The sequence below is a fragment of the Anabrus simplex genome, chromosome 1, assembly GCF_040414725.1.
Source record: "Anabrus simplex isolate iqAnaSimp1 chromosome 1, ASM4041472v1, whole genome shotgun sequence".
NCBI classification, from domain to species: Eukaryota; Metazoa; Arthropoda; class Insecta; order Orthoptera; family Tettigoniidae; genus Anabrus; species Anabrus simplex.
In genome coordinates this window covers 1,240,887,714-1,240,904,377 of record NC_090265.1, presented here as the reverse complement: position 1 = coordinate 1,240,904,377, position 16,664 = coordinate 1,240,887,714, and the positions used below count along the sequence as shown (strand labels likewise).

Here is a 16,664-nt window from a genome sequence, read left to right as displayed (position 1 = left end):
ATGGGGAGCGGTTCCACCAGGACATGAAAGAGATAGAAACACGTTATCAGGGCAGGTGGAATGCTGTGATGTTAGCTGACTATTGCTGGTCTACGAAGAGGGACAATCCGGAGTTGCAACACGTCAGACATTCACGAAGATCACACTTCCGCAGCAAAAGGAAGAGAGTTTAAGTCATGAAAATTGTATCCTGGACTTGCCATTTGTAGAATTTAATTTTATATGTTCACAAACAAGGTAAATAATAAATTGTTTTCTGGATTCCTTTTTATTTTAAGTTAGTTATAGTTACTTTACTGGTGTTTAATCCCAAACTTCACTGTAAGTGATATTATAGATTAAGTAAATACTTAATTTGAAATTCTGTAAAATCCTTACGTGATTCATAAAATTTGATTTCAGATTCATAAACAGGAGGCAAAACTACATTACAATCACCCATCAAAACTAAAATCCTTGAAAAAAAATTTCATTTTGTAACTCATTGTAATTTTAAGAATATTACAAAAAAGCAATTTATCAAAGCTATGAGATAATATAACCACATGCTGCAGAGTGGAATACTGAAGAGAGAAAACACACACATTCCATTCATATTTTTATGCCATCTGAATTATAACATAGGAACAAAAATTTACCTGCTATGCTATCATTCATTCTCTTGGGTCTGGATATTCTCCGGTCACTGTCCAGTTGTCGAATAAGTCGTAGACCATCTCTTCCTAGAGCTGAACTGAGCCATTCAGCTACCTTATCTCCACAATCCCAGCATTGCACATGATCCCCACATACTTTACTTTGGCACATTAATGCTTCCTTGTAGGCTGAGCCATGTTTGGCTGGCAGTTCCAAAGACACAGAGATAGAATTCAAACCTGTCAGCAGTCAAATCAGTAAGAAGAGTGCTTTTGGCTACGGAAATACAAGCACAAATAAGTCTTAACAAGTGAAAGCTAAACACATTATCGTTCCATTTATAAAATCCCAATCCACAGGGGGCTCAGATAGGTGCATAAAGAACACCTATCGGCCTGAGATTGTAAAAATAACTAAACACAGAGGACATGAAATGCAGACTAGGTCAAGAAAAGAAAGCCTTTCTGATTAGGAAACATCTGAAAACCTTTGACACAGTGGATGGATGGATAGAGGGACTGACTAAATTATTCTCTCCCAGTCAAAGATAAGATTACAGTTACAATGTCATTTGTTTCAACGATACTATGATAATACAAACAAGTACGAGATGAGGATAGTGGTATATGGACTTCCCAGATGTACTGGATACTATAAATGAGTATGAAAGATCTGGCTGAATCTGTTATATGAACTTAAAAAGGTTTCAATTATTATATACTAGTTATTAAGTATTATAATTATTTTATAATAATGTATTCTGCTTTACGTCTCACTAACTACTTTTGCGGTTTTCAGAGACACTGAGGTGTGAGAATTTAGTCCCACAGGAGTTCTTTTACGTGCAAGTAAATCTACCGACACGAGGCTGATGTATTAAAGCACCTTCAAATACCACCGGACTGAACCAGGATCGAACCTGCCAAGTTGGGGTCAGAAGGCCAATGCCTCAACCGTCTGAGCCACTCAGCCCGGCATATAATTATTTTTGTTAACACAGTAAGAATACAAGAAGCTTATTATTCAAATCCTCTATAACAAGAATACAGCTCTCTGTTTATAACATTAATCATGGACACAAGCTATATCGTTGACTAAGAACCAACAATAATTTTATGAATACAGCAGGAGGAAAGAAATATATAAAACTGTTAAAATGGTCCAGGAGTCTTCAGAATTTTCCTCCTTAAAGGAAAGAGCTCAACTAAGTTACGCCTAAGAGAAATATCATTTCTGTACATATTTATCTATGTTAATTACATGATATAAAATCACTACATTTGATTGTATGCTGTTAGCTAAACAGTGTTGTTTCTGAATACTTAGGGGCAAAGCTAGTGTGCTATGAATTGTTTGCCAGAATACAGCTGTCACATTATGTTCTCTGACTGATCAAAGTCGAATGGCCTTCACTTGAAGTGCAGTGGTACGTATAAGTTAGGAAGATTGTATAGAGGGGCTATAGGGAGGTATATTCAGGGAAATGGAGTAGACTAGGGAGTGGTGATAAGGGTACAGGGATCTGGAAGTCAAGCAGGGATGAAATAAAAATGTTAGTGTTGAACTATAGAAGTATTGTAAAAAAAAAAAGTCATTTAATAGATGTAAGTTTATCAGATATTGTAATAGGAGTTGAATTATGGCTGAGAAATGATATAATGGATGCAGAAATTTTCTCACAGAACTGGAGTGTTAATCATAGAGACAGGATAGGAATGATAGGAGGGGGAATATTCATTTTAGTGAAAGAAGAATTTGTAAGCTACGAAAAAGTTAAGGATGACAAGCATGAAATTCTAGGTGCAAGGCTCATCTCTAAAGATAATAGGCAACTTGATGGTTGTGGAACTCACAGACCTGGAAAGTGTGGTGCAGATGCTGATTCAGAATTATGTTGTAAGATAATAAGCTATTTGGGATATGGTACACAAAGGAACGTGATTGTAGCAAGTGATCCCAATTTAGTAAATGTCAATTGGGAAGGTAATGTGAACGACAGGAAGCATGAACAACAAATGGCAAATAAGTTAATATGTGAAGGGCACCCGATTCAGAAAGTGATGGAACCAATTAGAGGAAAAAATATTTTGGATGTGGTGCTGATAAAACCAGATGAGCTCTATAGAGAAACCAAAGTAATAGATGGTAATAGTGATTATGAAGCAGTTTTTGTCATAGTTAAAAATAAATGTGATAGAAAGGAAAGTCATAAAAGTAGGACTATTAGGCAGTACCATATGGCTGATGAGATAGGTATGAGGGAGTTTTTAAAAATGTATTATGATCGGTGAAAACGGTAAATAAAAATGTAAACAGACTGTGGGATGGGTTTAAAGCAATTGTTGAGGAATGTAAAAATTGGTATGCTGAATCACAGAAGTATTATTCAATATCATTGAATAATTTATTTGGCATTATACAACAAGGGCAAATAGCCTTCGTCATAATATATATAGATACAGACACATTTAAAGTTGGTAAGGAATGGTAAAAACCCACTTTCTTATAACACAGAAGTAAAGAGACTAAAAAGCACGTGCAGGTTGGAAAGAAATATAGTTAGAAATGGTTGTGGAAGTAAGGAGAAATTGAAGGAACTCACTACGAAATTGAATCTAGCGAAGAAGTCAGCTAAGGATAACATGATGGCAAGCATAATTGGCGGTCGTACAAATTTTAGTTAAAAATGGAAGGATATGTATAGGTACAGACGACAGAAACAGGACAAGACAGGAGAACATTCCAGGAATCATTAATGAGCAAGGGGAGTGGGTATGCGAGAATCTACGGAAGGCAGAAGTATTCAGTCAGCACTATGTAAAGATTGGTTTTTACAAAGATCATGTTCAGATAGAGAAGGTGACTAATACTAATGAAGTACTGACATTTACCTACGATAGCAAAGACTTCACAATGAGATACAAAAGTTTTAAACTAGAAAAGCAGCTAGAACTGATAAGATTTCTGTGGATACACTAAAGACAATGGGTTGGGATATAGAACTGTATCTGAAGTACTTATCTGAATACCGTTTGCAAGAAGAGGCTAAACCAAATGAATGGAGACTTACTATAGTAGCCCCTGTGTATAAAGGGAAGGATGATAAACATAAAGCTGAAAATTACAGGCCAGTTAGTTTGACATGCGTTACATGTAATCTTTGGGAAAGCATTATTTCTCATTGTGCTAGACATATCTGTGAAACTAATAACTGGTTCGATAGAAGACAGTTCAGGTTTAGGAAAGGTTATTCCAATGAAACTCATCTTATAGGACTGCAGCAAAATATAGCAGATATCTTAGATTCAGGAAGTCAAATTGACTGTATCGCGATTGATAGAATAGATCATGGGAGACTACTGGCAAAAATGAGTGCAACTGGATTAGACAAATGAGTGACTGAATGAGCAGTTATATTTCTAGAAAACAGAACTAGAATTAGAGCAGGTGAAGCATAATCTGATCCTGTTATCATTAACAGGGGAATTCCTCATGGCAGTGTTTCAGATCTTTTTGTTTTCTTATATATATAGGGCCTTTTTTTGGCTCGCTCCGTGTGTCAGAGGAACATGCACGGAAGGTGATAAAACGGCTGGGTGACTCATTTGCCGAGAGATAAATTGCTTCGTGACCGGCTAAGATGATCTAATGTAGTACGGTAGAGATAACCATTGCTTCACAGCAATAGTTTAGTTTAACATCTGTGGTATTGATAGCGTGTTCAATGTGTTCGCTTTAAAATAGCATCATTTCTGTAGGAATATTAAAGTAATCATGTGTTTAACAAGTGATGTATACAGTAGAACAGCGTGTATTCATTGTGTTGTGCTATGCGAAGCATTTTCCTTTTACAGAGTGCTGCTTTTGATTCATTCACAAATTTCCTGGAATCCTTCCTCCCCATAGGAGCACACTACGTAAATTAGTAAAGAAGTTCCGCACCACCGGGTCCATTCTTAACAAGAAATCACGCAGGAGACAAACCGTTTTAACAAAGGAAAAGCTTGACAAAATAGCAGCTCTCTTGGAAAGAACTCCAACAAAATCCATGTTGCGTCCTGCCGTACAAGCTAATGTGTCATTATCTTCTGCCCACAAAGCAACAAAACTGTTAAAAGCAAAACCGTACAAACACACCCCTGCCTAATATTTAAGAGGAGCTGACAAGTTTCGCTAGGGTTCGGTATTGTAACTGGTTGCTTCAGTCAGTTCACGATGTGTATGTTGACCCAGAACTTTTATTTTATAGTGATGAAGCATGGCTACACTTAAGTGGCTATGTATATAGTCAAAACAATCGCTACCGATATGCAGAAAATCCCCACCAGCTGCATGTCTGTCCACTTCATGATGTAAAGATAGGAGTTTGGTGCGCAATAAGTGCTCGCAGAATTATAGGCCTTATATTTTTCTGTGAAACAATAAATGCTCATCGATATATAGACCTCATTTTCAGACCATTTTTTCAAGAGCTGACAGATGAAGAAAGGAGTAATGGTCACTTCATGCAAAATAATGCGACGGCACACACTGCTAATCGGTCTATCGAGGTAATATGGGAAGTTTTCGAAGATCATGTGGTTAATTATCCCCTTAGATCTCCTGATTTAAATCCCTGTGATTTTTTTTTTTTTTTCTTTATGTAGCACTGACACAGATAAGTCTTATGGCGATGACCTGTGATTATTACCTGCGGGGGATGCTGAAGGGAAAACTGTATGTGAAAAACCCTCACACAAGAGCAGATTCACCAAGTGTCTGCAAATCTATTTACGAGGTGTCAGGCGTTTGACAACTGAGGGACAACATTTTGAACATCAAATGTAATGCCAAGTAGGTTTTAGAAAATGGTTTCACTAGAAATGGATTTCTATAAATGTGAATTACCGTGAGTGGTGGGGAGGGAAAGCGTGCATTATACCGGCTAGCAACGGAGTGTCACTGTGCCAGCCGTGATGTGCTCTAAGCGGTGCTGCGGAACGAGCTATAAAAAGACCCTGTTTAAATGATATGAGTAAAGAACAGAAAACAGAGCTAAGGCTTTTTGCAGATGTTATACTGTATAGAGTAATAAATAAGCTACAAGATTGAGAGCAACTGCAAAATGACCTTGACAATGTTGTCAGGCGGACAGCAGGCAATGGTATGATGGTAAACGGGGTTAAAAGTCAGTCAGGTTGTGAGTTTCACTAACAGGAAAAGTCCTCTCAATTTTAATTGCTGTGTTGATGGGGTGAAAGTTCCTTATGGGGATCACTGTAAGTACCTAAGTGTTAATATAAAGAAAGATCTTCATTGGGGTAATCACATAAATGGGATTGTAAATAAAGGGTACAGATCTCTGCACATCGTTATGAGGGCATTTAGGGGTTGTAGTAAAGTCTCTGATAAGACCCCACAACTAGAGTAGGGGTCAAATTTACGGGACCCTCACCAAGCTTACTTGATTCGAGAACTGACAGAGATCCAAAGAAAAGCAGCTCGATTTGTTCTGGGAGATCTGCAACAAAAGAGTAGCATAACAAAAAAGTTGCAAAGTTTAGGTAGGGAAGACTTGGGAGAAAGGAGACAAGCTGCTTGACTAAGTGGTAATTCCAATATAATTGGTCAGTTATTTGACATTATAATTTTTCCAGCTAACTTATTCTTGGTTGCCAGCGTTTCACCCCAGTGTGTGAATTCGGGCACAACAGTAGGTAACTAGCACACCTACCAATACGCACAGTTAGTTCATACCATGGAGGCCACTGCATAGGCTACTTGGAGCCACCGGCAGTGCCAATGCACTATGAGAGACTTTGTCTCATTTGCAAAAATTGATGCCTGCTAGGCCATCAGATGATACAGATACTGATTTCTATAGGGAACCAGAAATTTTTTCCTGAATGAGTAAATTCATAATTCCAATATAATTGGTCCATAATTGGACATTGTCAATTTTCCACCTAACTCATTCTTGGTTACCAGCATTCTGCCCCAGTGCACCAATTTTGGCTCATCAGTTGGTAACTAGCACACCTACCAAGATGCATTGCTAGTGCATACCATACCAAGATGCATTGCTAGTGCATACCATGGAGGAATAAACTAAACAAAAAGTTATGTGTGATAGGCGGGCCATCAGATGAACGTGCATTTCTTAGGCCTGGTGAATTGGGAGAAAAATGGGAGAAAAGTATGTTAATGACATGTATCCATCGCACATACGTTGGGTAAAGTATAGAATGCCCTGCTGCAGGGAATCACTGTAACCCCAAGGGACCCGCACGAGAGACCCATACTGCACCCTCACTCCTCATAGCTGACCCCTGCCATCCCCCGTTTATTGTCAGACAACAAAAGTTTACAAAGTACAGTGTCGTTTGCGGGTACAAATCAAACTTAAAAGTCCTTTGTTCTGTCTAGCACTACTAGTGCATAAATTAACTTAAAATGTTCTGCAGCTCTTCTTGCACTGATGTGATACACTTAATCACTGTTTAACACAATTGTCTAAACAACATTAACAAATAATATAATTAAATAAACTAATAGTAAATAAAATGTGCAGTACAATCAGCAATAACAATAAATAAGATAATAGTTACATCAAAAGAGACTAACATATGCATTATTACTTAAATATATAATGAAGTAGACTAGTGCTATTAATAATTAATTAACTATATCAATAATAACAAAGGAAATACATAGAAATATAAAATACGTGCCATGGAATTCATTTAACAGCTATATAATTAAAATTGCAGTAAAATTAAACTGCGATTCACCAATGTATATCACATGGTAAAATGAAATGTGCTAATATCGCTGAAAGCGAATTATGGTGAAACTCGTTAGAAAGGATGTGATATACAATAATGTATGTAAGGGGAAAATTAAAATCCATGAAAGGAACATATCAGAATTAGCGTAAAATGAATTTAGGACTTGAGAGAATGTAGAATACTTGGAATTATCACTGCACTGCACTGCACTGCACTGGAAACTTTTGCTGAGGGCACTTGTATTGCCTGAAGGTCTGTGGTGGACAGGAGGGGTATTACCGCAGCCAAGAGCATAATAATAATAATAATAATAATAATAATAATAATAATAATAATAATAATAATAATAATAATAATAATAATTTTGTTGCTAGTTGCTTTATGTCGCACCGACACAGATAGGTCTTATGGCGACGATGGGATAGGGAAGGGCTAGGAGTGGGAAGGAAGCGGCCGTGGCCTTAATTAAGGTACAGCCCCAGCATTTGCCTGGTGTGAAAATGGGAAACCACGGAAAACCATTTTCAGGGCTGCCGACAGTGGGATTCGAACCTACTGTCTCCCGAATACTGGATACTGGCCGCACTTAAGCGGCTGCAGCTATCTAGCTTGGTAATAATAATAATAATAATAATAATAATAATAATAATAATAATAATAATCATCATCATCATCATCATCATCATTTTTTTTTTTGCTAGGGGCTTTACGTCGCACCGACACAGATAGGTCTTATGGCAACGATGGGATAGGAAAGGCCTAGGAGTAGGAAGGAAGCGGCCGTGGCCTTAATTAAGGTACAGCCCCAGCATTTGCCAGGTGTGAAAATGGGAAACCACGGAAAACCATCTTCAGGGCTGCCGATAGTGGGATTCGAACCTACTATCTCCCGGATGCAAGCTCACAGCCGCGCGCCTCTACGCGCACGGCCAACTCGCCCGGTCATCATCATCATCATGTTGAGGTGTTCGGGTATTGGTGAGGATTGCGTTGGTGAGGGGGGGATAAGGTGAGGGCTTCAGTTACAATTAGGTTAAGATGGGAAATGGCTTCAGTGAGGTACTGGAAGTGCAGAGTATGGATATGTGTAAGCATACCGGGGAAGGTGTAATATGGTTGGATATGAGGTGAGGGAAGGCAATGAGCGATTCGTTTTGCGCATGAGTCTCGTTGGATCAGTCTGGCGTACTCAGTGGGATGGGCATCTATCCAAGTCAGTAAAGTATAGGTAATGAGAAATCTAATAAAGGATTTATATATATTAAGTAGTTGGAGTGGGCGGGGGGGTGAGAAAGCCCCACATGAAACTGGTCAGGATCGAAGGGCATGGAAACACCTTACAGCTATTTTATGGGTTGTGGTTAGACGATGATTCCATCGTAGATTAATTTGTATTTGGATTCCGAAGTAAGTTAGTATGTTAGTTTCAGGAAAGGGTATGTTATACATTGTTAGATGGACTTTGTGATGTGGGGGACAGATATGGGATTTGGTACAGAAAACAATAACACTGAGTTTTGTTGGAATTAACTGAGATATGCCATTTATTCAACAAAGGAGTCGAGGATAATGAGGTAATGTTGTGTTCTATGTGTGAGGGAGGTGTAGGTAGGGCTGAAAGCAAGGAGAGCAAGGTCGTCTGCATACTGGTAGAGGCAGAGGGGAGGTTTAGGGTGGGGAATATCATATGTAAAAAGCATGTAGAAAAGTGGTGAGAAAGGGCAATCTTGAACTAAGCCAGCGGCTAAAGGGAAGGTATAGGAACGGGTGCTGTGAATTGTTATAGTTGCTGTTTTAGATTTAAGATAATTAAAGATTGGTCTTATGAGGGTGGTAGAGACAGTGAGATGACTTAGTTTAAATAAAAGTCTGGCATGCTATACAGAATCAAAGGCCTTACCTACGTCTAGGCAGATTAAGGCAGATGGTTTGTAGGATTTTAGGTAAGTGGACAGAGAAGCAGTGATGTGAAAGAGGTGATCTTTAGTGGAATGATGGGTACGAAAGCCAACTTGGGAAGAGGGGAGTAAATTAAGGGAGCGCCGGGCTGAATGGCTCAGATGGTTGAGGTGCTCGCCTTCTGATCCCAACTTGACAGGTTCGATCCTGGCTCAGTCCAGTGGTATTTAATGGTGCTCAAATATATCAGCCTCGTGTTGGTAGATTTACTGGTATGTGTAAGAACTCCTGCAGGACTAAATTCTGGCACCTCAGTGTCTCCAAAAACCATAAAAGTAGTTAGTGGGATGTAAAGCAAATAACATTATTATTTTTTTTTTTTTTTTTTTGCGAATGAGCCCGTTAGGACTATGCAAAGTACTTAGAGACAGGCATTTTCCTTTCTTTGTGCCCACACTTCCTTCATTCGCTTGCTGTGTGCTTCTTTTCTCTCTTGAGACCATGTTGTTCCGGTCTTCTTCTTTGGTTTTTCCTCTTGGTCAACTTGCCACTTATGAACTTTGGTTCTGAAGATAACCCGGCTTTGGATGTCTTCAGGTGTAATTCCTGACAGTTTGAGATCTGTTTTAATTTCGCCAATCCATTTTATTGTGTCCGTTTTGGCTTTACTTCGGTTTTCATAAAATTCAACTATTTGCTTGGTAAGTCTATCTGGGTTCATCCTTTTTATATGTCCAAAGAATCTTAATCTGCGTTTTCTGATGTCGCTGTGAATGTTAGAAAATTGTTTGATTTCCTGTTTCCCTGTAAGGCGGTACTGTTCATCTACGAGTTTTGGGCCTAAAATTTTTCTAATGATCTTGCGTTCCTTTTTCTGAATATTTTCTAGATCAGTTTTCCTGTTCAAAATTAGTGTCTCTGATCCATAGAGGCATTCTGGTTTTATAACTGTATTATAGTGTCTTAGTTTTGCATGCTTGGAGAGACACTTTTTGTTATAGATATTTTGGGTGAGTCTATACGCAGTTTCCATTTTTTGGCATCTAACTTCATTGGCTTTTGTTTCCATTCCATTCTCCTGAATTATTTCACCGAGATATTTGAATTGCTGGACCCGTTTTATTTTGCCATATTTTGTCTCCATGAATTTAGGGGCTTCTTTGTTGCAGGTCATGTATTCGGTTTTTTCAAACGATATTTGGAGGCCGACTTTTTCCGCTGTTTCTTTCAGGAGTTCGATCTGGTTTATGGCTGTTGAAACATCACGAGTTAAGATTGCCAGATCGTCCGCAAATGCCAGGCAGTCTACTGCTAATTTGCCCCTACCAAGAGTGATTGGTTGGTCAATCTTGAGGACAGACTTCTGTTTGCGCCATTCCTGTATTACCTTTTCAAGGACGCAGTTGAAGAGTAGTAGGGAGAGCCCATCTCCCTGTCTTACTCCTGTTTTGATTGGAAAAGGGTCTGAGATTTCCCCCAAGAAATTAACCTTAGATTTTGTGTCTGTCAATGTCTCTTTTACAATTGCGAGTGTTTTCCGGTCTAGACCCTGTTCTTTTAATATCTGAAACAGTGATTGACGATCAACTGAATCATAGGCCTTTTTGAAATCAACAAAAGTACAAACTACATTTTTGCTACAAATTCTCTGATGCCTTAGGATTAACTTTAGGTTCAAAATTTGCTCTGGACTTGAACGGCCTGGTCTGAAACCTGCTTGATATTCTCCAATTTTTTGTTCTAGTTGCTGTTAGGCTCTATCGAGAAGGCACTGAGATAAAATTTTGTAGGCAACAGATACCAATGAGATTCCCCTGTAGTTATTTACGTCTGTTCTGTCTCTTTTCGTATGTAAAGGATGAATTAGTGCACTTTTCCAATCTTCTGGAATTTGTTCTGTTTCCCAAATCTCTTGGATGATACCGGTGAATTCTCTTTTAGTATTTGGGCCTGCTGATTTGAGAATTTCTGCTACGATCCCATCCTCACCTGCAGCTTTATTCATTTTAAGTCGTTTTATCTGTCTGGTAATTTCTTCTTCATCCGGTGGTACTGAATTTGGGTTTGTGAAGTCAAGTTCCTGTGGTGGAAATCTTTGTGTTGGCTCTGGGCAGTTAAGCAGTTCTTCAAAATACCTTGCAAGTTCAGTGCAGTTTTCTTGATTGTTCAGTGCAAATTGCCCATTTACTTTCTTAAAGCAAAGGTTTTGTGGCTGATACCCTGTTAGCTTTGTTTTGAAGTTCTTGTAGAAATTTCGTGTGTGGTTTTTTTCGAAGTCCTTTTCAATTTCTAGTAGTTGATCTTTCTCGAATTTCCTTTTGGTCTGTCGGATTAATTTCGCTGCCTCTTTTCTGACTGCCAAAAACATTTTGTGATTCTTATCGGTCTTTTTGCTGTTCCACTTATTGTATGCATTCTGCCGGGATTGGATGGCTTGCTCACAGTCTGCATTCCACCAAGGGTGTTTTTTTCTTTTCTGCAGAGGAATCAGTGTTTGTGCTGTTTCAATTAGTTTGGTCTTGAGTTGCTGCCAATTGTTGGATTGCTTTTTCTCTAATTCTTCAGTGAGAGATGGCTGGATCCGACTAGTATCAAATTTCGGAATTATTTGCTTCCTTCTTCTGAACCTTTGGGGTATCAACTGTAGTTTGACTCTTGTCAGATAGTGGTCTGAGTTTATGTTTGCACCCTTCCTTACTTGGACATTCATAATTTCTCTGTGGTTTGGGTATGAAATTGCCACGTGGTCAATTTGAAACTCGCCCAAGAGGGAGTTGGGTGATCTCCATGTCATTTGTTTAGAAGGTTTCTTCCTGAAGTGAGTCGACATGACTTTAAGGTTGAATGCCCCGCAAAATTCGACTAATCTCCGTCCATTTTCGATCGTCCATTTATGTGCTGGGAATTTTCCAACTGTTTTCCTGTATTTCCTTTCCTTGCCTAGCTGAGCGTTGAAATCTCCTAACAGAATTTTGACGTGGTTTTGAGGAATTTTTGATGCTGTTTCTTCTAGTATTTCCCAGGATTTGTCTACCTTCTCGCGATCTGTTTTATTGTCTTCATTGACTGGCATATGTGCATTGATCAGTGTGTATGATTTGTTTGCACACTTTAGGGTGATTGTCATTAGCCTATTGTTTACACATTTCACACCTGTTACTGAGTTAAGTATGCTCTTCTTGACTGCAAAAGCAACTCCTAAATGGGGTGTGTTTTTGAGAATCCGTTTGTCTGTTTTACTTTTGAAGAGTCTGTAGTTCCCGAAATCCATTGCGTGTTCGTCAGTCAGCCTCGTTTCTTGGAGTGCCAGTATTTCTATTTTTTGATTATTTAGGGTTTGCTCTAGTTCGTACAACTTCCCTGCCCGCAAGAGAGAATTTATGTTCAGTGTTCCGAAAAATGTTTTGCTGTTTGGGCGAAGTTGGCCAGAGGTCTCCGACTCCCTCTGTTTGCGTGTCCAGCCAGACTCCCCAGAATCCGATAGTCTGGTTGTGCTGCTAATGTCAGCAGTGGATTGGTTACCACCTGGGGTACAAATTTGTTTTCTGCCACTCCTCATGGTACTTGATTATCCAAGTAATGGACCGTAGTCCAGTTTCATAGGACTGGAGTGGATAGTTCCAGAACATACATTTCCAGCTGCACCTCTGGTGTACAGACGCTGACCACTTTGCCGCTTGCTGCAAGTCAGACGCGAAGTGGATTTCAGTCAGTTCTTCCGCCCTCTCTGCCATCGGGATGAATCCTCTTATACCGTCGAGGCCGTTGACCATTTGCCTTGTTCCCTCAGTTGATCCGTGGGTGCTTATTTGGCTACGCCTTATTCGCACCTGTCCTGCATATCTACAGGAACTTTCCCTATCAGCCATTGGGACACGCCGTGTTGGGGTCGAGGGCACCCATTCTTCTTCTTCTTCTTCTTCTTCTTCTTCTTCTTCTTCTTCTTATTGTACCGGGAGGTACACCCCTACGCCGCACATTTAAATCTTGCACCAATCAGAACTCTTCTACAGGAGAAACACTGAAAAAACCCACACACTCGCAATACCTTTGTTAAAATCCGCCGCCACGCAAGGTTTATGTCAGAAGAGACTACAAAACACATGTAGACACTGTCACTGAAAACTTCCGCAGTAATCCCAAGTGCTACTGGAGTCTCATCAACACACAGAGAAGGACGGAGCGGATTCCTGTCAGCGTGAACCACAACGATGCAACAGCAGACAGCGCCGATTGCAATGAACTGTTCAACAGGTATCTCTTCTCCAACATCTCCTCTGCCCTACAAAACCAAACGCTCCCTCCCGTAGGTACAGTTTCAAACAGAACCCTATCAAGCATAACTACCACATCAAGTGAAGTTCATAACCTTCTTCAAACTCTTCGTACCAACAAAGCTACCGGTCCCGACACTATAGGTCCTCTTTTCCTAAAAAATACTGCCAGCACCCTTTACGTCCCTCTCTCTAAATTATTTAACAGATGTTTTGCCGTGGGCTATTTTCCTATTACCTGGAAGCAGGCAAACATTGTTCCACTTCTCAAATCAGGCAACAAATTTAATGTTTCATCTTACCAACCAATTTCTATTCTCCCCACACTATCCTTTATCTTTGAAAAAATCATACAGCAGCATCTACTCGCATTCACCTTAACCTATATCTCAACCAAGCAGCATGGTTTTCTACCAGGTGGCTGTTGTCTAACAAACCTGGCCACTCTGCATAGCTTTGCACCACATGCCATTGCAGCTAAATCACAGCTGGATATCCGCTACGTAGACATTTCAAAAGCTTTTGATTCTGTAGACCATACTGTGTTGCTCCATAAACTCTCCGAACGATTTAATATACATGGCAGTCTTCTAACCCTTCTTACTGGTTTCCTATAAAACCGTTGGCAGAGATTGGTAATATCAGGCACTTCATACTCATAATTACCAGTCACCTCCAGTGTCCCACAAGGCAGTGCTCTTGGCCCCTTGCTGTTTTCCTTGTTTATGGATGATCTGCCATCTAAACTCAACGAAACAGCAAATACCTTACATTTGCTGACGACTGCAAGATATTTAGGGATATTAGGAATCCAGGAGATGCAGCTCTGCTACAGTCCTCACTTAATGCCCGCTCAAACTGGTGCTGTACTTGGAAACTTATCCCCAATCCACAAAAATGCAGCCACATGACCATAACACTATGTAAATCTCCTCTACCGACATCATATTACCTACTTACAAGCCCCATCACTGTAGTTATGCAACAGCATGACCTAGGTGTAATATTTGATGCAAAATTACAATTTGAGACCCACATAGAAACATATACAACCAAGGCTATGAAATTACTAGGCATTCTCTACCACTTCACAGAAATTTCTGATCCCAATGCTTTTTGCAACTTCATGCTCACGATCATTCAACCTATCAAACTACTGCTCTCCGATTTGGACAACAGCATCCTCCTCCAATACTAACCAGTTAGACAGAGTAGTGTCCTTTGCTACAATTGTAAGGAACAGAAACCCCAAGCTCAGAAATCTGTCTATGCAGCAGGTATTAAGGGCAATACATGTGTCACTGCTGCACATCAGGCGACAGGTAGTTGACCTGAGTTTCTTCCACGGGATCTTTAATGGACATTACCGCTCGGAACATCTTGTTTCACTCTTCTCTCTCTGTGTTCCTTCCTGCTCCACCAGAACCAAAGACTTCTCCACATTCCCCACACTCAGTACTCAATACTTCAACGATCATTCCTAATCTGCCTCCCAACTCTCTTTTAACAATATTAATAGGAGACAAGAGCTTGATATAGCATCAGATAAAAGCATATTCAAGAGGGGTGTAAATAGTCTCTTCAAGATAAGTTGATGTGAAGGGATTATACCGCCATCTTGACCCACAGCGACTTGGCTATGAACATGGACATTCTCATGCTTTTCGATATGGACAGTTGTTATTAGTCGGCTGTGTACCTGATCTTGTTATATTTTGTTATATTTTATTATGAAAGTTTACATTTGTTAGTCTGTTGGAAATGAGACATAGCTCTCATAGTGCATTGGCACTGCTGGTGGCTTCAAATAGCCTATGCAGTGGCCTCCACGGTATGCACTAGCCTTGCGTCTTGGGTGGTGTGCTAAGTCCCAACTGACGAGCCTAACTTAGCACACGAGGGCGAAACGCAGGCAACCAAGAATGAGTTAGCTGGAAAATTTATAATGTCCAATAACGGACCATTATATTGGTATTATAAATTTACTCATTCAGGACAAATATTTTAGGTTCCCTATGGGAATCAACATCTACATCATTTGATGGCCAGGCAGGCATCTATTTTTGGAAATGAGACATAGCTCTCATAGTGCACTGGCACTGCTGGTGGCTTCAAATAGCCTATGCAGTGGCCTCTACGGTATGCACTAGCCTTGCGTCTTGGGTGGTGTGCTAAGTCCCAACTGACGAGCCTAACTTAGCACATGAGGGCGAAACGCAGGCAACCAAGAATGAGTTAGCTGGAAAATTTATAATGTCCAATAATGGACCATTATATTGGCATTATAACTAAGTCGATACTTGAAAATACGGCTCCTTTCTTAACAAATGTTGCCAGATGGACAATAGACAATGGTATGATGGTAAACGGGGTGAAAAGTTAGGTTGTGAGTTTCACCAAGAGAAAAAGGAGTGAAAGTACCTCATGGGGATTACTGTTACCTAGGTGATTGGGGTAATCATATAAACAGGATTGTAAATAAATGTTATATGGTTACGGGGGTACTTAAGGATTGTAGTGAGTATGTAAAGGAGAGGGCATGTAAGTCACTGCTAAGACCACAATTAAGAGTACATTCCAGTGTATGGGACTCACACCAGGGTTACTTGATTCGAGAACTGAAAAAAAAAATCCACAGAAAAGCAGCACAATTTGTTCTGGGTGATTTCTAATGAAAGAGTAGTGTTATGAATATGTTGCAAACTTTGGGCTGGGAAGACTTGGGAGAAAGGAGATGAGCTGCTCGACTAAGTGGAATGTAAAGAGCTGTCAGTAGAGAAATGGTGTGGAATAATATTAATAGATGAATAAGGCTGAGTGGTGTTTTAAAACATAGGATATATCACAATATGAAAATAAAGTTGTAATTCAAAAGAACAAATTGGGGCAAAATATTCATTAGCAAGAAGAGGAATTAGGGAATGGAATAATTTACCAAAGGAGATGTTTGATAATTTTGATGATGATGATGATGATGATGATGATGATGATGATTATGATGATGATGTTTGTTGTTTAAAGGGGACTAACAAATAGGTCATTGGCCCCTAATGGTAAGAGGTGAACGAAATGAAAATTGAAACTTCAA

General features: G+C 39.6%; 1 protein-coding gene across 1 annotated transcript in view; it reads right to left on the bottom strand.

The window, feature by feature from the left end:
* The window catches only part of mal (maroon-like), a 216,094-nt gene that overhangs the window by 86,500 nt on the left and 112,930 nt on the right, over positions 1–16,664 (bottom strand). Inside the window, exon 7 of the mRNA XM_067152044.2 lies at positions 639–875. Coding sequence (XP_067008145.2) covers positions 639–875 — 237 coding nt within the window. The remainder of the gene's footprint in view (positions 1–638; positions 876–16,664) is intronic.